Consider the following 22,335-nt stretch of genomic DNA (forward strand, 5'->3'; position numbering starts at 1 on the left):
ATGCAAATTCTGCTTGTAGCGCGGCCATCAGTGGTCTCCCATCGCCTTCTTCAGTAGTCTAGCAGAGTGAGATGACATTTGCATGTAGTTCCCTGATAAACAGATAAGTTTGTTTCACATACTATGCAAATGTGGTAGGAGGGAACTCATTTTCCACACATCACTTTCCTCCCTGATGAACACGCCTGACCCCAGCCGTGTGAGGGAGACACACGCCCAGGAGAGACAGCAGAGGGGGGGGATTCCCCTACAGCCGTCTGCGTGTAGGCAGTCCGGGGCTAGCCCCAGTGTAGGCAGCATGTAAAATGGCTTGGATTTCCCCTGGTTCGTACAGGTGAGCCTACACAGGTAATCCAGGAGCATGTGGGTCATCCCCCACACATGTACCACAGAACTGAATGTTGTGTAAGATGTGGGTGTATGGTAGGCTTCCTCCTGAATGGTCACTCCCACTCTCACTGATCCTGAGGTTTCCTTTAACACTTCAGGCATGAGGATTGCTGTGTAAATAACCAGTCAGCACATCCTCAAAGCAAATACCTGGTTCTGAACTCTGGTTAGTATAAAGTAAACCTGTTAAACTATAAAACAAGGTGATATTCCACAATTGTTAAAACAGCTTTTGCAAAATGACCAACCAGATTGTCCGAGTACACTCTAAATTACTATTACAATAATAATACAGGCTTTGGAGGTTTTTGGTTTGTTTAAACCATTTTCAGTTAAACATTTTAGATAAATGTTTACCGTTGAAGTTTCATTTTTGCATTTTTTCAAAAACAATAATGACAATACACAATAATGACGACAAATAAAAATTTATAAAAGAAAATGTATAATGTACCCTGCATAATTTCTATTGTTCACACTATAATGTCCACTATATTATATAATATTAACTAATTGTGGACAGCTTCCATAATAATTACAAATTAAAATGAATAATTAAATTAACAAATACAGGAGCACATTTCTACTATCTGAAAATACATAACCATGTAAAGGACTAAAATATGCATCATGGGAGCAACTGCTGATCCCAGTAAAATATTTTATAATAACCCAAAACTGAAAGAAACATTAAAACAACAGACCTTTTGGAGTGGGCTGCTTAGCAATAATCAAATATTAGTGGAACCAGGGAAACTATGAAAACATTTTTTATATTTCTACAGTATTCCATTGTGATTTTCATTTGAAATTATTCCACATTAATGTGGTCCTCTGTGACCAGGAGGAAAGTGATAACTGACTCTTCATTTGAGATGTAGCACGTACTAGAAAACAATGTACTCATCAAATACTTTCTTTTGTGCAGGTTTACAAGAGCCACTTTAGTCATGTATGAAACAACAGGCTGCTCAAATTTCACAAATCCCTGAATGTGTCTAAAATCAATCTCTTCTTTGCATGTAGGAAATAAAATGGGGTCTATTGGTAGAAATGATTGCTAGGGCACTGAAATCTCTGTCATTTCACCTCAAAATGTCTGGCATGAACATTTGCTTGGGTAATGTAGCAAAAATTAAAATGCAAATCAATCTAACCAAAACTAAAGCTTTAACACTACATATTCTAACATGCATATTCTCTGTACATTTGGCACTTTTTGCATAATTTGGCATTTGGTAAATTATTAACAACCTATTTCTGTTTGTAAATATTACAATTTTAAATACTGAAACTTTGTTTACCAGTTAACCTTTTACTAACTTGTTGGCAGCCAGTCAGATGGATCACTGATATACCATCAAAATTGAGTGTATAATCTGACATTAAGATTAGACATCACAAGATTAGTTTTAAATGGTTTTTGCTCCAGTCTTTTACTAAGTTGTGATTTGTAGCGATTCACTTCATTATGACAATTGGGTCAGTTTAAAATGCCTGTTTTAATGCCAACAACAGGAAGGAAATGCAAAAAATATAGGGAAATAATAATAAAAATGCCATTAATTGCACGTTTTACAGAACTAAGAGTCAATATGAATGGATTCATTCACTTGAGGAAACAAATATGATACTTCATAGTCTTTAATTCTATGATTACTGTTCCCCTTATTAATTTTGAAGACACTCTGAAGTTTGACTTATTTTCTATCACTTTTGTGATGGAGAGTATAGTTAAAAGTGAAGCCAGTTATTTTCTCCAACAGTAAGGCATACTGCCAGCAGTAAGGTTTATTAAGACTAAATCAGTCTTAATGCCTTGAAGTGGACACACATTCTGGAATGTCTTTCAGTAGTAACGGAGGACAGAAACCATAGCCAGTCTTGATCCTTGACACTCCGGGTGATGCATGTGTGCTCCAACAACCAGACCAAAGAGCCAGAACACACATCCACCTTCCTGAGTAGGTGGTCTTCGTCACACTGCCCTCTCCTTCAGGAGGTGACCACCTACATCACTGCTCTTTCCTTCACGGAGTGTACCCTGTGCTTCGTGCCTTCCACGGGTAGCTCACGCCTCCACCCATCTTTCAGGGTCACACTCATGCTCCTCACCAGACCTCCACCTGCTGTGGTTTTGCACCACCTCCACAGCAGAGCACACATCAGCCTCTGCCTTTGCCACATTAACCACATAAATTCCAAACATTCAAATGGGGCAAAATAATAATAATAATAATAATAATACAGAAAAACAAAACAAAACCACAAGTCCTTTTTTTTCAAATAGTGTAACAATGTAGGTTCTTTATGGTCTTTGATGAAGAGAAGAAATTAGAGGTCAAACTATGAAGCATTCCTCTTCCATATTCCCCTTTATCTCTTCATGCATGGTGTGTCGCATCAGTACTTATTGATTCCAAACAGACGTACCCCATGAAGTTGTGGCAGCTTTGGGAGAAGAACACTAAGGAGGGAGCCCGTATTAATCAGGAAGTGGGTGGCATCATATTTTGTGTAAAAGCTGGCCAGGATGTACCTATTGGAGAACAAGTGATGGTGTGATGACGGCACATAAAAAGCACAATTGTGTTCAACCAAACAACCCCAAATTATAATGGCCCATTGAGGAAAATGCCTAGAAAGTAAAGGGCAGCATATGAGTTTTGATAAGGGAGCAATGTAGATAAAACAAATCAATGTACACGATCCTCGAACAGACACCAGCTCCCAACATGTTTCAGTTTGTTACATACAGCAACCTGTTCATGGGACACTGACGCTAGTGTTTTACTCACAGCACTATGGGTGAAATGGTGAGGAATTTTCTCGATGACGTGAATTGGACCCCGTAATCCATTTGTTCCCAGTGAGTGAGCAAACGTGCTTTACCCTGGTCTGGTGTCTCAAATGGAGTTCCTTTCACTGTGTGTAGGAACACGTACATTGCCTGGGAAATACAGCAGTCAGGATTGCACTACAGGCTGCATAGGGAAGTTAATAAATGAGTAAAAATAAAGAAGTCAAAACCAAAGATATTTCTTCAGATACCAAATATACTTCTTCAATTACACAGCTGACTGCACAGGGATATACAAGGACACTTTTAAACTTTTTACTTTCCTTTTCTCCTAATAACAATAATGGCTGCCTGTTTGAAAGGAATTACCCTTGTAAATTACACCACTACATGAATGTCAGTACACAGCGTGTGAATTTATCCATCTACGCACATCTATTGTCTGAGACATTCTACATCTTTCAATGTCCTTTATTCTACATTGACTCACCAGATTGTGAATTACATTTGTTAGAGTCCATACAAGTGACACACTGAAGAAAGGAATGCTTAGTAAGACAATATGCAGGCCGACGGTCAGCAGCAGATATGTAAGCCAAATACCCCGGCCATTCATGACCCGCGTGTTGGGGTTCACCTCGCTGTGAGCCACGCCCACATTCATTTTGAAATAACTGAAAGGAAAAATTAAAAAAGGATGTTTAAGTGATGCAGACTGTTTACTTGTTTACAGTTTCCTGTAAATACCTGTTTACTGTGTATTGTTTTTTATATTTCGTGATAGAACAATTCTAAAAAACAAAACATTCAAATTCAGCATTAAACATACAATAATAAACATACTGCAGCTATTTTGGTTTGAGAAGCGAAAAAATTAAGAAAATATTGTTGCACGGTGTAACTTGAACATTAGATATAAGCAACCTAGAACTGACGCCCAACCTCAGCTGTAGAGGTAGTTAACTAGCGAGTATCAGAAACAGTTTGCTAACGTTAGCTAACTAAATAGGTGGGATAACTTATTTGATAACCATAATTGTAAGTAGCTCTACCAACCACATAAGAGTTCAGTAAGCATGAGTTTATCTAAGATACGCTGGTTAAACAGATGTAGTTAGCGGGGTGAACACTGGCTATCTATCCATTTGCTTTGAGGATGTGCTAATGCTAGCTAGCTAGGTTCTCTTACTCCCTTACAATGCTTTTGGGTTGGACACCAAATATCTTCAAGCTCAATGCACACTTTAAACCAAGACAAACTATTTACTTCCTGACCAAATTAATAAAAGTAAATAAATCTGTATAAATCACTAAAAATGATTGTCATGACAGACACCCACCTTGACCGAAATCAGGAAATAAAGTCCCCGTGTGGCTCCGCCCCCGCTCCTCTGCTGGTTGAAGCGACCCTTATTTTGTAACGTTTAATTTATTTTACGTAGCATTTAATCGCAATTTATAACAGTACAACCGGCATGTAGCTACGTAACCTGTTAATTTCTCTTCAGTTGCATTTTGTGAAAACACGGAATAAATTACGCGTGTCCATCACTGCCACATAAAATACCTACTGGCACAATTTCCTTTTCCGCAGCGCGAAACACTTTCACAAAAATGAAAAAGGGAAAACAGTTCAATGGCTCTGTGATTGATGGCTGCATACACTCAACAGTATAATCTAAATTAAATTAAATTGAAATAAAAATGAATCCTTATCCTTAAGAGTTTGCCAATTTCTCGTTCAAATATTTGTAGCTTACATAAACAAAACATAAACAAACAAACACAATTTCAATATGCATATATAATCTTTTCAGGTAACTATTAGCAGGAAGCCATTCAGAGTAGGGGGAATGTTTAAGGAAAACACACCTTCCCTCTACTTTACAAGCTGTCTTTGATTTTAGATTGGGAAATTCAGTCACAATGACCATGTCATTTCCTCATTGGTGCACCCTCTATTCTGTAGATGGGATTCTTCTGACTGGTTTCATATTTCCCTTGTGAAGTAAGCAAATACAGCACTGAGGCAAGAAACAATTACAGAAGAGGACACTTTGTGTCAAAGGCTTGTACATGAATTTATTTGATATCATAAATACAGTGTGTTCTGAAAAGTTACATTGTAACATACTGTTATTTAGTTTATTCAAAACGTAGCACATAGTGTCTTAATAAATAACAATAAATAAGATTAAAATAAATAGTTAATAAATACATCATGTAACACATAAAGACATGAATGTAATTTGTATGCTCAGCTATCATTATAGCCACAGTTTGCAATTACGAGAACATTTCTTCAAAATGCAGCAGTTGAGCACATTTTGACCAACATGATCCTAATAAATGTGACTTTACTTCTACTGAAGAAAAATCCTTTTAGACTGTTTGAGGAAGTGAACCCAAGAAGCCAAAGACCCGAGCGACCACTATGGAGAATGAATACAGCCGGTCTGCGCTGTCACGGCATAGATACCCCCCCATCATCCACTGGGGCAGATTAAGGGGGACAGAGCTGTCCAATGGTTCCTGTGGATCAAAAATTACGGTTTTTCTATGTTCTACGGGCATAATAGAAATACAATAAACAGTCCCAGTGCAGTACCATTGCCAAATGTGACCTGACCACATTCAATCTGGAGCTGCAGATGTCTTTACTCTGAATGAGAACATTCTGGAAATATTCTTTGTAAAATTTATCTCACCAAAGCACCACCATACTGGTGTTTAGATGTTTCTTTAAACAAGATGTATATACCTGCAGAGTATCCAGGAGTTGCTTAATTACTTCATCCACAGCTGTGGCATTTGTTCTCCACTTAGAGCAATCAGAATTTTCCACATGAAAGAATCCATTATCCCCAAAGATCCTGCTGTAGTTTTTCAATGCAAGAACGATCCTTAACAGACAAGGCTACAATAAAGCAAACAGATGGAAACGATCAGTTAAATAACATATTGACTGGTTTGATTGGAAACCTTGAATGACAGCAGTCGTGGTTTGATATTGAACAATGACATTGATATTGAATTGAACAATGAAGCTGTGTAATTTATGAACAGGTTGAACACAATGATTATCAGCAATGTATGTTTATACTTTGTGTGGTGCTTTACAATTCCAAGTATTTTGTCATCGCCAGCATCACGTTTTATCCTGCAGCTCTACGTTAACATTTGTCAAGAAATGATAAGCCATCTTACCTCAGCATTACTCCGAAGGCTCTCAGGGTCACACTGATCTTCAGGTCGGATCATCAGTGGAGGATCGCTGATTTCTACTATCTCATTTGGACTCTCAATCTGAAGAGAGAAAAACTATTGATTTCGAAATCTTCTAGCTATTCCTTTGAATTACTACAAATTGTTTGTCTTTCGGAATAATCTTGACTATGTAAAAATGTTGGACCATACGCACCTCTTTATATAAATATCGTGCCTTTTCGTTGAGTGAGATGGACAGCGACCTGCCTTCAATGTAGCTGACCTCTCTTTTAGCGCGTGCCGGAGCTGCATGCGTGCACGTGAACATTAACAACGCAGCAAAGAGCGCAAGTTGTCTAAACAAATCCATATTCCTGTAAAATTAAACTTGATAAAACAAAATGCCTGTTGTGTTTATCCTTATTCTTCTAAGCACCACGATAACTGTATTGGTAGTCCTATGCGCACCTTATTTATAAGGGCGGTGAGTCACCGGAGGAGTTTCCCAAATTGCAGGTAGGCTTCTACTTAATCTCTAAACTGCCAGGATAGCGGGTGGTTTCTTATATTTATTTGTAATAACATAGAATACAAGATAATCATTGCATTCGTGATTTTTATTACTAAGTGTAGAGAAAATAAGCATTAAGACTGTCTCCGCTGTCTCCTAATCTACTTTCACCAAATATCCTATGCGTAAAAACCTCTCTTGTGGAAGAACGGGTGTAATATGCAGGTTTTTATTATTAGCGTTTGTAAACATCAAGCACGCGTAAACGTTTGCCAAATATTGCCAACTAGCTACAGTTCGAAGAAATATATTGAGTATGATAGCTATATAATACTTGAAAGCGTAAAAACTAGATTTAACGACAGGACCAGTTTGTAGTCCCATTGATAAAACAATTACACTACAATTTTAACAGAAAAAGAAATATTGCCAATGCTACTTATTTATTTCTTGAATTGGCCGTTTGTTCGATGTTCAAGTTGTGGTGTTACTTTTTTGCAAGTTATCTGTAACAGATTATAATCTCTTCGCTACAAATAAACCGGACAACAATGTGCAGAATTGACGGCATTAAACCATCATTCGTGCTTATTAAACTAGCTGTTACGAGTGGCTCGGGATGCAGACGTAAAGGCAGCCGTGATTGCTATGTATTATTAAACATTTTAATAATCTGAAATTATAATCATGTCGACCCTTTCAGATTATGTCAAATAAACGCAACTAACAAAAGTAATTGTGACTGGTATAGCCTATGCCTAATACAAATTACACTTGAAAAGAAAATCGACTAAGGGTCCCTGCGCTTATGTACATTTGATGGGTTTGTCACTTCTGACAGGCTTATTATTAACCATTTATTAGGCTACTAACCATTTATTGCTAACATGTTATTATTAACCATCATGCCAGTAGCGGTAATAACACGCATCGGCATCTTACGTAAAGGTTACGCTGACATATGTCATTGACATCGACATCTTACGTATAGATGACAGTGGAATATGCCACTGTTATCGGCATCTTACGTACAAATGACAGTGGCATATGACAAGGACTTTTTTTCAGACACTGGCATGTGCCTATGCCTGTGTCATTTGACTTTGTGCCTACGTTTAGCTAGCACACAGATGTCTAAGCTACTGAAAAGTTATTTGAAAACTACTGAAAGTCATTTATAAGTGCCAGTAGCAAGTAAGACACCATAATGTTTTCCTCTTAGGAAAGACCTCAGGGCCCTATTAGATTATGCCGGTGTTGTGCCGAATTCATACTCCTCTGCAGAGTCCGACTTCCCTCGTTTGCACGCACATAAAGACGCTACAGATTATACTCGCGATTTACCTTGTTTCTTTGCATAAACCTTAACACGGATGAAAGTGGATGATTATTATAAGGATGAGTTCAACATCACTACCATATGTTCAATAAAAAAACAAACATTGAAAGCTACTGAAATAAATAAGGTATAAATACACACCAAAGAGTTGTAGGTTGTTTAAGATGCACTTTATGTAGTCTAATACAATTTGTTTGTGTACTTATGACGGACCGTTTAAAAGCTATCTAAGGTGCCGATGCCTTTCCGTGTTATTACTGCCGCTCCTTAAGGCTGACGTGAAAAAGATAAAGAGTGGTGGTTTTTAATTAATTGTAATTACATATATTTGTAGGTATTAGTGCATATGTCAGCAAATGTATCCTAAATCAACCGCACGGGAATTACACATGAGTTGCATAATAGGTTACCTTGCATTGGTCTTGAGCTGTCTAGAAAGCGTCCCGTACAGAAATTTTATGACGCATTTGCGATTGAGATAACTCTTTCATTGTCAACTGTACTGGATAACTCCTTTGAAATCAGATAATGGCTTTGGTAGAATTTCCAGCATTGTTTAGACATTTTGACAATCCTAGAAACCTCAGCGTAATACATTAATTTCCTCATTTAAAACTTGGTGAAATGTCGTGCTCTTTTACTGTGGTTTGCGCGCAGTGCCCGGGCGAAGTGAAACTGTAATCTAAGGACACGTTACTCCGTTACTCACTGTTATACCTTTGCTATGTGACTTTCGGCATTAACTAAATTAATTTAAGAAGACATGCCCCCCCCCCCAAAAAAAGAAAACAACTGCATTTGTCCCCCCCTCAAAAAAATTACCTTTACCTAACTTTATCTTATCTAGTTTAATGCATAAATTCAGTGTTTCATATGTTTTATGAAACACTGGATTTAATTGTGGATTGCAGAACTTTTGTGTGTGTGAATTTGGGTTAGGTATCGGTATTTAAATAGCAAATAGACAAGTCAAAAATGTCATGAAATCAAGTTAATCAAAACTGTAGCTAATTATAGTCTATTACAGTTTTCCTAGGCGAATATTAACTAATTAAGAGTCTGAAACTAATCTAAAGGTAAATAGAGGTATTTGCGTATTAAGCTCTGGTGAGGTTGATTATTCGTTTATAGGTCAAATGTTGGACGGAGGGAAAACTGATGCGTCGTACACGAGTCTCTTCCACAGTGGCTTTACACCACGTTCATCTGAATTAGTCAAGCCTGACATCTTAACAGACATATTTGACATTTGGGGGGTCTATCCCAAATTAGTGTTTTTTTTTCGGAGCACACTTGCAGCACACTTCTCAGTATGTGACATACAAACATCTTTGCAGTCTGAAGAAACGCGCCCCTGCACCCGGAAGTACAACACGGGCGTTGTTGTTATTTTGAATGGACGGGACGCGCTCGCGCTCGGCTGAATTCGAATGCATCATGAAACGATGATCTTTGCTTATCCAAGTATGTAATTCGCTCATAAACTGGATGTATCGTTTGCCCCCTGAAATTTCCTTCCCCCGAAAATAGACGGCTTTACCATGCTATGCTAACGCTATGGATTGCAGTGTAATAAGTAGCAGAGTTGCAGTGTTGGTGTTTAGGTTGCAAAACTCTCAGCGTGACTTTGGTGCAAATATCGGAACCAGTGGTCACTGCTGTAGAGCATACCGAGCTATGATATTACATTTGGTACATATCTTTCCCTTATTGTATCATTGCTGTTAGCTAAGCAGCTAATGTTATTCGTTGTTGTCTGGACCAGTCCATTTTATCTGTGTAGATAATGTCTATGTACATCTGTACAATTTCGACTGTTTGATGCTTTAAGGCGTGTTCGTCACATTTGTCCCGTAGCTTTCTCATGATGAACTTTGAGGGTCTGGATCCTGGCTTGGGCGAGTATTCGCCCGGCCTGCATGGAAGTCTGGAGCCCGGCTTGGAGTCTGCCCTTGATTCGCGACTTGACCCTGCATTGCTTCAAGGAGTGGAGCTGGACCCCGAGGCCATGGCGGTCCCCGTGTCCGAGTCGGTGCACCTCCTGGAGGGAATGTACTCCGAGCTGCATAGCGTGGCTGCGGAAGTCGGCATCCCCGTCACCTCGACGCACTTCGACCTGCAGGAAGAGCTTCTGTGGATGGGGAACCACAGGGTATGACTACACACTCACCACAAATAAGGATGTCCATTGTTATCACTGCGACCGGTGTTGTGAAATGAGGCAGTGTTATCTGACCGTTCGTGAGGTTTCTAAGAGACACTGGGAAACCATGTGGAAAACGTCGGAAGGTACATCACGTGTGATTAGAGTACCTTTGAAATTCAGTTCATGAATGAATGCTGTAAGTTAAGTGACGTCATTCAAAGTGTCCTGGTCGTTCTGTGTTATTCACTGTGGTGAGTGTGAATGTGTGTGTTTCCCTTTTTTTTTCTCCCACAGGGGCATGCAAGCTCCTTCTTTGGTCCAACGATGGGTCGCTATTCATCTTTCCAGGTGCATCCGACCGACGACGTCCGGCACATGCAGAGCTTGGACACGGGCGTCCTGTTTCTGACCAAGAGTAACCTCAAGTGCCTCACGCGCGGGGGTCTCGTCATGTTCGACTATCCGTCAGTTTCACAAAAGCGTCAAACTGCATGAGATGTTTGCTCTATGAGTGTGAAGTGCACAGTGCCTTATGCAAAACACAGTAAAAAAAAAAAAGAAACAAGATGCACATTTCTGTTAAGTTGCTAGTTAATATTGTGTGGGCAGAAATATGTCACTGGCTGATGTGTGTGTGTGTGTGTCCATGCTCCAGAATGGAAGAAGGTGCTGACATGCACTGTTTGTTGCTGACTGGCAACAACAACCTTCTCCTGGGGGGCCTGCAAAACTATGTGGCTGAGGTGGACCTGAACACTGTGCAGGAGACGCAGAAAGTACGATCAACCTAGACAGAATGAATGAAAGAATTACATGTACAGTTAAATGCATTAAACACACTGAGATGTGTACTTAATGAACAGTGAGTGTAGGTGCAACTTAACATTTTACATTCTATGGCTGAAAATGCTGTACGTACATGCCCTATTAATTACTACCATATTCATTTGTGTGCCGTATTCATCATTTTTGGGTGAATACTTTTCATAAATATCTTATAACACTGATTTTGTATTATTTAAATACTTTACATGACTGTGTGGTTTCCGTGCATGAATATGTGTTTGTTCTTTGATGGACTCTCTTGCTGACCTGTGTCTTGTGACGTAGTTCACGGTGGAGGTCCCAGGCGTGGCTATCATGAGACAGTCTAGCCGGTTCTTCTTCTGTGGTCACACGTCTGGCAAAGTAAGTAGAAACTGAAACAGGAGCTTGCACATAATGCTTTGAGAATGGTCCCCAAAGGACTGCATAGAATTGAGAATTGTAACAAAATAGGTGGGATTTCCATGGTTTTGGTCTAGTTACCTCCAGAATTTTACAGAGTTTATTTTCGTATTTTTAATTCATACAGTAAAATGCCAGTGTTTTTTCATCTCCTGCTGTCGTTTCTCATGCCTCTTCTGTTCTCGTGTGACAGGTGTCTCTGCGAGACCTGCGCACATTTAAACCGGAGCACGAGTTTGACGCCTTCTCCGGCAGCCTGTCTGATTTCGACGTTCACGGGAATCTGCTAGCGGCCTGTGGCTTCTCGAGCCGCGGGCTCAGCGGTCTGTCGTGCGACCGGTTCCTCATGGTGTACGACCTGCGCATGATGCGGGCGGTCACACCACTGCAGGTGCATGTGGACCCCCTGTTTCTCCGCTTCATCCCCACCTACACCTCTCGCCTGGCCATCATCTCCCAGACAGGTGAGAAGCGTGTCCGGCTCCCCAGATGTGGTCTGCTGGGATGACGCACTCGTGCCCAATTAGCTTCTTTCTTCCATGTTTGTGCGAAGCTGCCGACTTCTGCGATGTCCGTTAGCACCTGCGTGGCTCACAGGAGCACGCTTGTATGCTGGTATGGTTCAAGCTTTGCACGGCATCGAATTTCTAAATTGTCCAGTGTCTCCCCCTGCAGGCCAATGTCAGTTCTGCGAGCCCACAGGCCTGGCTAGCCTGGCTGATGTCTTCCACGTGAACACGGTGGGCCAGTTGATCATGAGCTTCGACGTGTCATCCAGCAAGCAAGCCCTGGCCTTTGGAGACTCAGGCGGTTGTGTGCACCTGTGGTCCAGTGCCCCAGAGGTCTCCTTCAATGATTACTCCCGAGAGACAGAACTGGCTCTCCCCTGTCTGGTGGACTCTCTGCCCGAGCTGGACTGGAACCATGAACTGGTGCCTCTGTCTCTGGTGCCCATGCCCCTCACCAGTACCGAGCCCTTGCTATCGGACTGGACCAGTAACCTCGCCATCCCCCGTCCCAGGTACATCTCATCCACACACAGCTTAGAGGTGTGTGTGTGTGTCTGTGTCTGTGTCTGTCTGTGAGTGTGTGTGTAAAGGTCGCAAACTACTTCTTAGTTTGTTAATATTTAAGATCGCCCAAACTACACCTGGCTCTTTTGCTGTCCATGTTTGCTCTCTGCTGCCCACTAGTGGCTGAGAGTGCTCATACAGTGCAACGTTTCTCTCCGTTCCTAGACGAGCGCCACCAGTGGACCCAGAGATCCTGAGGACGATGAAGACAGTTGGCTTTATTGGATATGCCCCGAACCCTCGCACACGCCCCAGAAATCAGGTGCCCAGTTTCATTCATCTCTTACATATTATTAGTTTATATGTTATTTCTTAATATTCACTGCCTGCCTATATCACCTGGAAATCAGCAATCAGTTTCTTTAAAAGATATAAATGATCATTTAATTTGTTTGTTTAATATCGCTATACTCATTCATTATATTTAAGAGATTAAATCTCATAATTGTTAAGCAGCTGTTTGCGCTTAACTGTATGTGTGTTTGTCAGGTCCCCTACAAAATAAAGGAGGTGGAGCTTGAGTATGACAGCTACAACCAAGTTCCCGAGTCTCCCATTGGCCGAGACGAGGAGCCCCATCTTTACATGGTGCCAAAGAAGTACAGGAAGGTATCTGATTGTGGAGCTGTCATGCTGACTGTGTGCCACAGCCCTCATTTCATTACTGAGCTCTGGTGTCAGGGCATCAGTGACGTGGTTCATCATTGTCCCTGTTCCCGCAAATCTCATTCAACTCGTGAGTTTACTATGGAGATTGTAATGACCCGAATCAGGTGTCTGACCGCAGGGCGTGTTGGGTGTTTTGTGATCTTGATGGATGGCTTGTTGCTGTGGTGTAATGTCAGAGTGCAGAGTATAACTGTGCTTATGTCCACCAGGTCACCATCAAGTACTCCAAACTTGGTCTAGAGGATTTTGACTTCAAGCATTACAACAGAACGCTGTTTGCCGGTCTGGAGCCCCACATACCCAACGCTTACTGTAACTGTATGATCCAGGTGGGTGCCAGGGTCGTTTGTGTTGTTGAACAGTTACTTAAAAGTTGTTAAGGTAAAGTAAGAAAGAAAAGTAATGTTATGAAAGTAAAGTAAAAACATGATGTAAAAAGTAATGTGAACAGAGGAATGAAAAAAGTAATGCAGATTTGTGTTCTTTTGCCATCCTTGACCCGAGGAACTGCCCAGAAAAGTTTTACAGTCTTCCCCAAAATCACTTTAGAATTGTGTCACTTCGTGAGGGATGTTGGTTAATGGTTAATTGGCTTGTGTTTGATGTCCAGGTCTTGTACTTCCTGGAGCCAATTCGATGCCTGGTGCAGAATCACCTGTGTCAGAAGGAGTTCTGCTTGGCCTGTGAGCTGGGGTTTCTCTTTCACATGCTGGACCTGAGTCGAGGAGATCCCTGTCAGGTGTGACACATCGCTGACACATCATACTGTCCAATCGGGGAGTTTTTTTGGTTTGTTGTCTTCCAGGGCATATCATTTTACTGTCCTTGCCCCAAACCTAGTAACACTGGCCACTGCCGAGACATTGTGTCATATTCGTTGAATGTTCCAGAATATTCCGGCTTGGCGTTAGCGCAGAAAGTCTGCAGAAATGATATTGTGTTTCATGTCCAGGCCAGTAATTTCCTACGAGCCTTCCGGACCATTCCAGAAGCGTCGGCGCTGGGTCTGATCCTAGCCGACTCGGATGAGCAGACGGGCAAGGCCAGGCTGGGCCGTCTCATCCAGAGCTGGAACCGCTTCATCCTCACGCAGCTGCACCAAGAGACCCTGGAGCAGGAAGGACCCCAGGCCTACAGGGGCAGGTGAGAGGACCCTGGCCACAATACTGCACAGGTGGCCCTCGTGTTTAAAAATCCTGTGCTGTGGGTCACTTCTTCACCAGCCTCTGCCCACAGGCATCGTGAGAGGTGTCGGAAACCACCCGAGAACATCATCTCTGTTTTGTGATTTGAATGGATGCATTCAAAGCGTGTCCTGAAGTGTTGCAACCTAGTCAAAGCCACCTGACACTTTGCCGTGTGTGTGTGTGTGTGTGTGTGTGTGTGTGTGTCTGCTCCACAGTGCGCTCGGCTCATCGGGGGAGTCCGTGATTGGCCGGCTGTTTGGTTGCGAGGTGGAGAACAGCAGTCTGTGTCGCTGTGGGAAGGAGACGGTCCGGTCCTCGCTCACCCTCCTCTTCACCATGCACTACCCCGAGCACAGCTCCCTCGGTTAGAACACACGCTGCTGTCCCCCAGTGCACCACGGGGGAAGGGACAGGAGTGTTAAAGTCTTTATGAGTAGACGAAGACCAGCAGTATATCCAGGCACAGCACCTTAGAGCAGAAGTCAGACTTTACATCAGCTGTGTTCAGCCCCACTTCCCGTCATTCCCTGTATTTTCTTGTAATCCCCTTATTTGCCGTGAGTGACTTGTAACACATTAAGAACTGTTATTATATTATATTACAGTATTAAGTTATTGATTGGTGGTGTTTTATAGACAAGGTAATCCAGGAATATGACTTCACTGAGATCCTGAAGAAGAGTATCTGTCTGGAGCAGAGCACACAAGCCTGGTGTGAAAACTGTGAGAAGTACCAGCCCACAGTAAGTCCATCCGTCTCTCTCAGCCGCTTCCTCACAAGTGTCCAATGCCTGTTTTTCGTGTATGATTATGAACTCTTTCTTGTCTTGTAGGGAGGCAAAATTCAAAATGGGTTCCAGCAGTACTTTGTATAACTTTGCAGTTTCTGCTATTTTGCTACTGATATTCGAGATGTGTGTGTGTGTGTGTGTGTATTTGTGCACAGGTGCAGACGAGAAACATCCGTTGTCTGCCTGACGTACTGGTGATAAACTGTGAGGTGAACAGCGTCAAAGAGGCAGAGTTCTGGAAGACCCAAGCAGAGGTCAGCCCTGCACACACCAAATCTACACACACACACACACACACCCACACACACACACCAAATCTACACACACACACACACACACACACACACACACACACACACACACACACACACACACACACACACACACACCAAATCCACACACACACACACACACACACACACACACACACACACACAAACTCTTTCTCTCAACACATCTACACAGACCAAATCTACACACCCAACACATCTACACACACTACATCTACACACACACTGCATCTCCACACACTGCATCTCGACATTCTCATCTTGTCGCGTTTCACGGCTGGACTGAGCAGATGACTGTAGGTCATAGTTGTTGTCTCTGCCCTCTGTATTTGCTGTTGTGCCTATTAGTCTGTTTTAACCCCCCCGTGTGTCTTCATGTGCTGTTTTACCCCCACCCCGTGTGTGTGTGTGTGTGTGTGTGTGTGTGTGTGTGTGTGTGTGTGTGTGTGTGTGTGTGTGTGTGTGTGTCTTTGCAGTATGCGTTCAACAAGGCTCTGAAGAAGGAAGCTGCAGAACCCCCAAAGCCCAGGGATCCCCTTCCATCGGAGTGGTGTGTAGAGTAAGAGTCACCTCCCCCGCATTCCACTACCAACTCACCTGTGCTTCTCTCACCTGTGCTCAACTCACCTGTGCTTCTCTCACCTGTGCTTCTCTCACCTGTGCTTATCTCACCTGTGCTTCTCTCACCTGTGCTTCTCTCACCTGTGCTCATCTCACCTGTGCTCATCTCACCTGTGCTTATCTCACCTGTGTTTCTCTCACCTGTGCTTCTCACCTGTGTTTCTCTCACCTGTGCTTATCTCACCTGTGCTTCTCTCACCTGTGCTCATCTCACCTGTGCTTATCTCACCTGTGTTTCTCTCACCTGTGATTCTCACCTGTGCTTCTCTCACCTGTGCTTCTCTCACCTGTGCTTATCTCACCTGTGCTTCTCTCACCTGTGCTCATCTCACCTGTGCTTATCTCACCTGTGTTTCTCTCACCTGTGCTTCTCTCACCTGTGCTTCTCTCACCTGTGTTTCTCTCACCTGTGTTTCTCTCACCTGTGCTTCTCACCTGTGCTTCTCTCACCTGTGCTTCTCTCACCTGTGCTTCTCTCACCTGTGTTTCTCTCACCTGTGCTTATCTCACCTGTGTTTCTCTCACCTGTGTTTCTCTCACCTGTGCTGACGTGTTGTCTGTTTTGTGATGTTTTGGCTACACAGCTTTTATTTGTTTCTTTTTGTAAAATGCCTACATAGTTACCAAACAATGTACAAAAGCTACCAAAGTTACCACAGTTACAAACAACATAAGGAAGCTGTATCGCTTTTCCCGCCACATTCCGCTCTTTTATCCGTCCCCCGCATTCATCTGTGTGATCCTTCGTCTTTTCCATTTCCCATGGCGTGAATAGGGACGAGCTGGGGGGCGTGGAGGGCCTGACCTTTGACACGTGCGCCGAGGACCTGAGGCACGTGTGGATCCCTCTGTGTGTGAGAATGCGCATCAGTAAGAGCCACGGCCTGGAGGTGTGCAGCTGGCCCGAGGCCGAAGAGGTGAGGCCGCTAGCGCGCAGAAGCGCCCCCTGCTGGCTGTAGGGAAACGTACTGCATTCATTGCATTTACATTTATATTTACATTTTGTGCATTTAGCAGACATTCGTATTCAGAGTGACTCACAAAGTGTTTTGCATTTGTTCACAGAATGCATCCTAGATAGTAACATAGATAGGTCAGAATCCAAGATACCCATGACCCAGACTGCTACTAAACTACAGGAATCAAAGAAGCACAAATAACCAAACAGATAAACATTCAATTTAAGAATGAGGAAGTGTTATTGAGTGCTCTTGAGTTAGTGGTCATTTAAGTACTCAACAGGTGACTTTTTGCAGGAATAACATTCAAACTTTGTGCTTCATATCTTTTATCAGACTTTAATGGTATACAAGTGTGTATAAATCTGACAGAGCACCTTTTGTAGCTGGTTTTGTTACACTTTGTTACAACTCTCTGCTTGCTCTTTGCACCTTGGTCTTGTGAGCGGATTGGCTGAGACCAAAATGTGGTGTCTGTGTTGACTTGTGTGTGACTGTATAGAGTAGAAACACTGTTAGTTAGCTCAGGCTCCCGGGCAGACGTGGTAGATTAAGTGTTGGTGAATACTGTGTTCTTGTCGTAGATTAAGTGTTGGTGAATACTGTGTTCTTGTCGTAGATTAAGTGTTGGTGAATACTGTGTTCTTGTCGTAGATTAAGTGTTGGTGAATACTGTGTTCTTGTCGTAGTTAAGTGTTGGTGAATACTGTGTTCTTGTCGTAGTTAAGTGTTGGTGAATACTGTGTTCTTGTCGTAGATTAAGTGTTGGTGAATACTGTGTTCTTGTCGTAGATTAAGTGTTGGTGAATACTGTGTTCTTGTCGTAGATTAAGTGTTGGTGAATACTGTGTTCTTGTCGTAGATTAAGTGTTGGTGAATACTGTGTTCTTGTCGTAGATTAAGTGTTGGTGAATACTGTGTTCTTGTCGTAGATTAAGTGTTGGTGAATACTGTGTTCTTGTCGTAGATTAAGTGTTGGTGAATACTGTGTTCTTGTCGTAGATTAAGTGTTGGTGAATACTGTGTTCTTGTCGTAGTTAAGTGTTGGTGAATACTGTGTTCTTGTCGTAGATTAAGTGTTGTTGAATACTGTGTTCTTGTCGTAGATTAAGTGTTGGTGAATACTGTGTTCTTGTCGTAGATTAAGTGTTGGTGAATACTGTGTTCTTGTCGTAGATTAAGTGTTGGTGAATACTGTGTTCTTGTCGTAGTTAAGTGTTGGTGAATACTGTGTTCTTGTCGTAGTTAAGTGCGGAGGACGAGGCGGGCGGCGCTGCCATCTACGACCTGGTGGTCACGGTGCCCCACATCCTGGATGCTCGCACGGGGGGGAATCTTGTGGCCCATATCAAAGTGGGCGAGACGTACCACCAGAGGAAAGAGGTCAAACCGCGTGGCTTCGCCAACTTTCAGCTCAGGATGAACTTGGTTTTTTAATTCTAAGTGGATTTAATGAAAAGCCTTATTATTCTATGCTTGATCTGAAAGTGAGAGCTGGGTGGAAATGAATACACATTGGCCTCGAATGTGTGTCTGTTCACTGCAGTAACCCCGTAATTGTGTTCCTGTCCAGGGAGTAACACATCAGCAGTGGTACCTCTTTAATGACTTCTTGATCGAGCCCATTGACAAGGTAAAGATGGACGCGCACGTTAGCTCGAATTCAGCTGATGTTTCTGCTCCTCTCTGTTTTTGCTGAGAAAGTCTTTATGTGTCTCCCAGACTGAAGCAGCTCAATTTGACGTGAACTGGAAGGTGCCTGCTATAATTTACTACGCCAAGAGGAACTACCACTCCAGATATGACCTGCGCAGTAAGACCTCACAAGCTCAAGTGTTTCCATTTTGTGCATATAATAATAATAATAACATTTTATTGGTAATGCGCCTTTCTGGACACCCAAGGACACTGTACACATAAGATACAATTAAAAATACAGATAGATATGCATAAAAATATAGGATAACACTACAATTTACAAATCTCATCCATAAGCCACTTTAAAAAGATGAGTTTTAAGTCCTGCTTTAAAAATATCTAAAGATGAACAAGCCCGTATGTTAGACAGTGTTTAATGTTAATCCGGCGTGTTTGGTCACTGTCAGACTTCGTTCCTGCATGTTCCTCCACAGTTAAGAACCCTATTGAAGCCAGTGTGCTGCTCACCGAGGCTTCGCTTGCTCGAAAACAGAGGAAGAGTCATGCCACCTTCATCCCCCTGATGGTCAGTGAGATGCCCCAGCCAGGAGACCTCGTGGGCCTGGATGCAGAGTTTGTCACGCTCAATCAGGTGGGTGAAGAAAACGGACCTCCGCCTGGGCCTTCCATACATCTCACAACCACCATTTGTCAGAATTACACAGGACATTGTTCAGACAAGCAGATTTGCAATAACTGGGTCGTTGCCTGTTTAGTGGCCCTCAGCCATTACAGCCATTAAACCATTGATCTATTCCACCAATCGTATGTGCCTGTGACCAAACAGGAAGAGGCAGAGCTTCGGAGTGACGGCACCAAGTCAACCATTAAGCCCAGTCAGATGTCTGTGGCTCGCATCACCTGTGTGAGAGGACAGGGGCCTAATGAGGGCGTTCCTTTCATTGATGACTACATTTCAACACAAGAGCAGGTGAGGCTTCCTCCTGCCTGTACTTTAGTGTAGAGGGAGATTGTGAATGCATGTGTAGATGTGTGTGTGAGAGAGCATTATGTCATGGATTTGGAAATATTTTAAATATAGGTATAAATATAATATTGGTATAATAAAGTATAAAAAATTTCTTCTAAACCAGCTTACCTTTCATTGAATATTCCTGTAATACAGATCTAAAAGCAAGAATATATGAGGATATATCATAACCTAACCTGTCCAAATTTTTCATCCTTAATTGCATAGCATGAAAGGAGCGTACAGTATATATAAAGTTCTACACAGTGGAGATAATAGTTGTCTTTCACAAACTCAGCCTGTGTGCTGTCTACCAGGTGGTTGACTACTTGACCCAGTACTCGGGCATCAAACCTGGGGACCTGGATGCCAAGATTTCTTCGAAACACTTGACCACTCTGAAGTCCACTTACCTCAAGCTCCGCTTCCTCATCGACACTGGAGTACGGTTCGTTGGCCATGGGCTACAGAAGGACTTCCGGGTCATTAACCTGTTGGTGGGTTCTCTTCTCGGGTCAGATAAGGACCCTTGTGCTTTGTGAAGGGCACTGCTACCTTTAGAGTAGTTTCCCGGTCTCAGTACAAAGACTGTGGAACGTTGGGGGTGCGTCTGGGGTGGAAGGGTGGCACCATATAAATTTGTTCCCTGCACGTAGGTTCTGAAGGACCAGGTGATCGACACCGTCTACCTCTTCCACATGCCCCGTAAAAGGATGATCTCGCTGCGTTTCCTTGCCTGGTTCTTCCTCGGTGGGTGCTTTGCTTTGTCACACCTGTCTCTCACAGATTCTCTGTGTTCGTATAGAGCCATTGCTCTCGCTGTCACACAACAGGATCGCTCCACTTCTTCATTATCGATTCATTGACATTTTGGACGGTGCTCTTGTTCAGATCTAAACATTCAGAGTGAGACCCACGACAGTATAGAAGATGCCCGGACCGCCCTGCAGCTGTACAGGAAATACTTGGAGCTGAGCCGTGCGGGACAGGACGAGTTCCGGAAGGTTCTGAAGGGGCTGTATGAAAAGGGCCGTAAGCTGGACTGGAAGGTGCCGGAGACTGACTCCACAGATGGGCAGGGAAGCCCGAAAGGTACGAGACCACCACCCGAACACGACAGGGAACTTGTCGAAGGTGTCCAAGGAGATGAAGGTTCTTTGGAGTATTGTAAGAAATGTGTTTGTCCATTTTTAAAAAACATATAGCGATGTGTAGTATCACTTTGTAAATTACAATACATGCCAATACAGTATTATATTCTGTGCAAGGCATTGCAAATGTTGCTTTGATTTATTAAAATCATGTTTCCGTACTGTGAAAATGAAGTGCTGGCTGTAAAGTGAGCTCTGTTTGAGCGCCACCGATTCACCTCACTGTTGTTCATGTGTTTACCAGGTGCTGCTGTGTTTCCCTCAGTGTTGGGCTTGTGATCAGACTGCACATTGCTTGGAGACCATGGCATTCCTGCCGCAGTGTAGCCCGGCGAATCCTGCCAGCACTCCAGCATTGTGGCTTTAGTCCTGCTCTTACACGTGCTTCAAAGCCAGAGAGATCATCACAGCAAAAAACATCCTGGCGAGGCACCCATACACACACACACACACACACACACACACACACAAACACAAACGTGTGCAGTTCGCGAACAGTATGACGGAGGAGGACATACTTATCCAAAAATTATTTTGGTTTTCTCAGTGAGGCTAAGCTGAACGTAATCAAAATATTCAGACAGTGTTTCTCTCTACAGCTTTTATAGGACCAGGACTCACCCAGAGGGCCAATACTGCACATAATTTCATCTGTTCTTGTTCATTCCCTAGCTATTCATTCACTAGTGGTATCACTAGTGTGGTATTTCTGAACTGCTGCAGTCATTTTCTGGTAGGCAAACTGGTGAGCTTTCAGAAAGCTTCACAAAAATACATTAACTACGGAGACCTAAATGTGTTCTCAATTATCAGTGTCCGCATTTTGATGGGGACAGATACCTATGCGTCTTTTTGGACAGTATTTATGCATATGACCCATTTTCGGAAATCATTTCAATTTCCCAAAATGTGTCCATATACATCATCCATGTTTGGATTTTTTATCTGCAGCATCCCAGCCATCACATAAGGTGTAAACGCCCCCACACAGAGTAGATCAGCACGCAGGTTTGGACGCAGTCCCGCGTGTGTGTACATCTGATATTCCTTGAAACGGCAATCATTGCTTCTCAATTGCTTCTTGAATTCTGGGCTAAGAGTGATCAGCTAGTTGGAAGCAAATTAAGTGCGATTTGTTGGTTCATGTGCTTGTTTGTTTTTTTTTTGTAACACTTTGATAAGGCAGCTGAATAAAACATTGGATTCTTTGGGTTTGGGTCATTGTTCATTGTCACTTCTCTCATTGCTGGCAGGACTAACAGCATCAAAACTATTGAATTTGAAAAACTGCAAAGAAAAAAAAAAG

The 22,335-nt window shown here is 42.6% G+C and overlaps 3 protein-coding genes across 4 annotated transcripts; 1 reads left to right on the forward strand and 2 right to left on the reverse strand.

The window, feature by feature from the left end:
- Positions 1 to 834: 834 nt before the first annotated feature.
- On the reverse strand, positions 835 to 4,652 carry ormdl2 (ORMDL sphingolipid biosynthesis regulator 2). The gene is made up of 4 exons (XM_077018712.1): positions 4,531 to 4,652; positions 3,681 to 3,864; positions 3,189 to 3,340; positions 835 to 2,929 (listed from the first exon to the last, which is right to left on the reverse strand). Exons 2-4 carry the CDS (start codon positions 3,852 to 3,854, stop codon positions 2,794 to 2,796), a joined length of 462 nt encoding a protein of 153 aa, XP_076874827.1. The 5' UTR covers positions 3,855 to 3,864; positions 4,531 to 4,652; the 3' UTR covers positions 835 to 2,793.
- Positions 4,653 to 5,527: 875 nt separating this feature from the next.
- Positions 5,528 to 6,828, reverse strand: LOC143525129 (uncharacterized). Its single transcript, XM_077018711.1, has 4 exons — positions 6,612 to 6,828; positions 6,398 to 6,496; positions 5,952 to 6,107; positions 5,528 to 5,722 (listed from the first exon to the last, which is right to left on the reverse strand). Exons 1-4 carry the CDS (start codon positions 6,765 to 6,767, stop codon positions 5,573 to 5,575), a joined length of 561 nt encoding a protein of 186 aa, XP_076874826.1. The 5' UTR covers positions 6,768 to 6,828; the 3' UTR covers positions 5,528 to 5,572.
- Positions 6,829 to 9,456: 2,628 nt separating this feature from the next.
- pan2 (poly(A) specific ribonuclease subunit PAN2) lies at positions 9,457 to 22,217 on the forward strand. 2 transcript variants are annotated; one of them, XM_077018659.1, is made up of 26 exons: positions 9,457 to 9,711; positions 10,105 to 10,399; positions 10,688 to 10,857; positions 11,049 to 11,169; positions 11,504 to 11,581; positions 11,814 to 12,084; positions 12,296 to 12,641; positions 12,859 to 12,955; positions 13,183 to 13,302; positions 13,572 to 13,691; positions 13,973 to 14,101; positions 14,315 to 14,505; positions 14,765 to 14,913; positions 15,186 to 15,292; positions 15,496 to 15,594; positions 16,107 to 16,189; positions 17,027 to 17,168; positions 18,456 to 18,593; positions 18,784 to 18,843; positions 18,933 to 19,023; positions 19,343 to 19,500; positions 19,696 to 19,839; positions 20,196 to 20,375; positions 20,535 to 20,628; positions 20,770 to 20,970; positions 21,274 to 22,217. In XM_077018659.1, exons 2-26 carry the CDS (start codon positions 10,112 to 10,114, stop codon positions 21,306 to 21,308), a joined length of 3,612 nt encoding a protein of 1,203 aa, XP_076874774.1. In that variant the 5' UTR covers positions 9,457 to 9,711; positions 10,105 to 10,111; the 3' UTR covers positions 21,309 to 22,217. The 2 variants fall into 2 exon arrangements, with proteins under 2 accessions (XP_076874774.1, XP_076874775.1); XM_077018660.1 differs by having other exon boundaries at positions 16,107 to 16,180; positions 21,274 to 22,216.
- Positions 22,218 to 22,335: the final 118 nt, after the last annotated feature.

This window comes from Brachyhypopomus gauderio, chromosome 10 (genome assembly GCF_052324685.1).
Source record: "Brachyhypopomus gauderio isolate BG-103 chromosome 10, BGAUD_0.2, whole genome shotgun sequence".
Lineage (NCBI taxonomy): Eukaryota > Metazoa > Chordata > Actinopteri > Gymnotiformes > Hypopomidae > Brachyhypopomus > Brachyhypopomus gauderio.

What these genes read in the sequence shown, in the direction of transcription:
- ormdl2 (XM_077018712.1), bottom strand. Translation starts at nt 3,854, where the DNA reads ATGAATGTGGGCGTGGCTCACAGCGAGGTGAACCCCAACACGCGGGTC. An exon ending in CAAATGTAATTCACAATCTG is followed by an intron (nt 3,341 to 3,680) that starts GTGAGTCAATGT and finishes TGTATTTCCCAG; the next exon opens with GCAATGTACGTGTTCCTACA. An exon ending in ACCATTTCACCCATAGTGCT is followed by an intron (nt 2,930 to 3,188) that starts GTGAGTAAAACA and finishes GTTCTCCAATAG; the next exon opens with GTACATCCTGGCCAGCTTTT.
- LOC143525129 (XM_077018711.1), bottom strand. Translation starts at nt 6,767, where the DNA reads ATGGATTTGTTTAGACAACTTGCGCTCTTTGCTGCGTTGTTAATGTTC. An exon ending in CACGATATTTATATAAAGAG is followed by an intron (nt 6,497 to 6,611) that starts GTGCGTATGGTC and finishes TTCTCTCTTCAG; the next exon opens with ATTGAGAGTCCAAATGAGAT. An exon ending in AACTCCTGGATACTCTGCAG is followed by an intron (nt 5,723 to 5,951) that starts GTATATACATCT and finishes TTTGATCCACAG; the next exon opens with GAACCATTGGACAGCTCTGT.
- pan2 (XM_077018659.1), top strand. Translation starts at nt 10,112, where the DNA reads ATGATGAACTTTGAGGGTCTGGATCCTGGCTTGGGCGAGTATTCGCCC. An exon ending in TGTGGATGGGGAACCACAGG is followed by an intron (nt 10,400 to 10,687) that starts GTATGACTACAC and finishes TTTCTCCCACAG; the next exon opens with GGGCATGCAAGCTCCTTCTT. An exon ending in CTCGCCATCCCCCGTCCCAG is followed by an intron (nt 12,642 to 12,858) that starts GTACATCTCATC and finishes CTCCGTTCCTAG; the next exon opens with ACGAGCGCCACCAGTGGACC.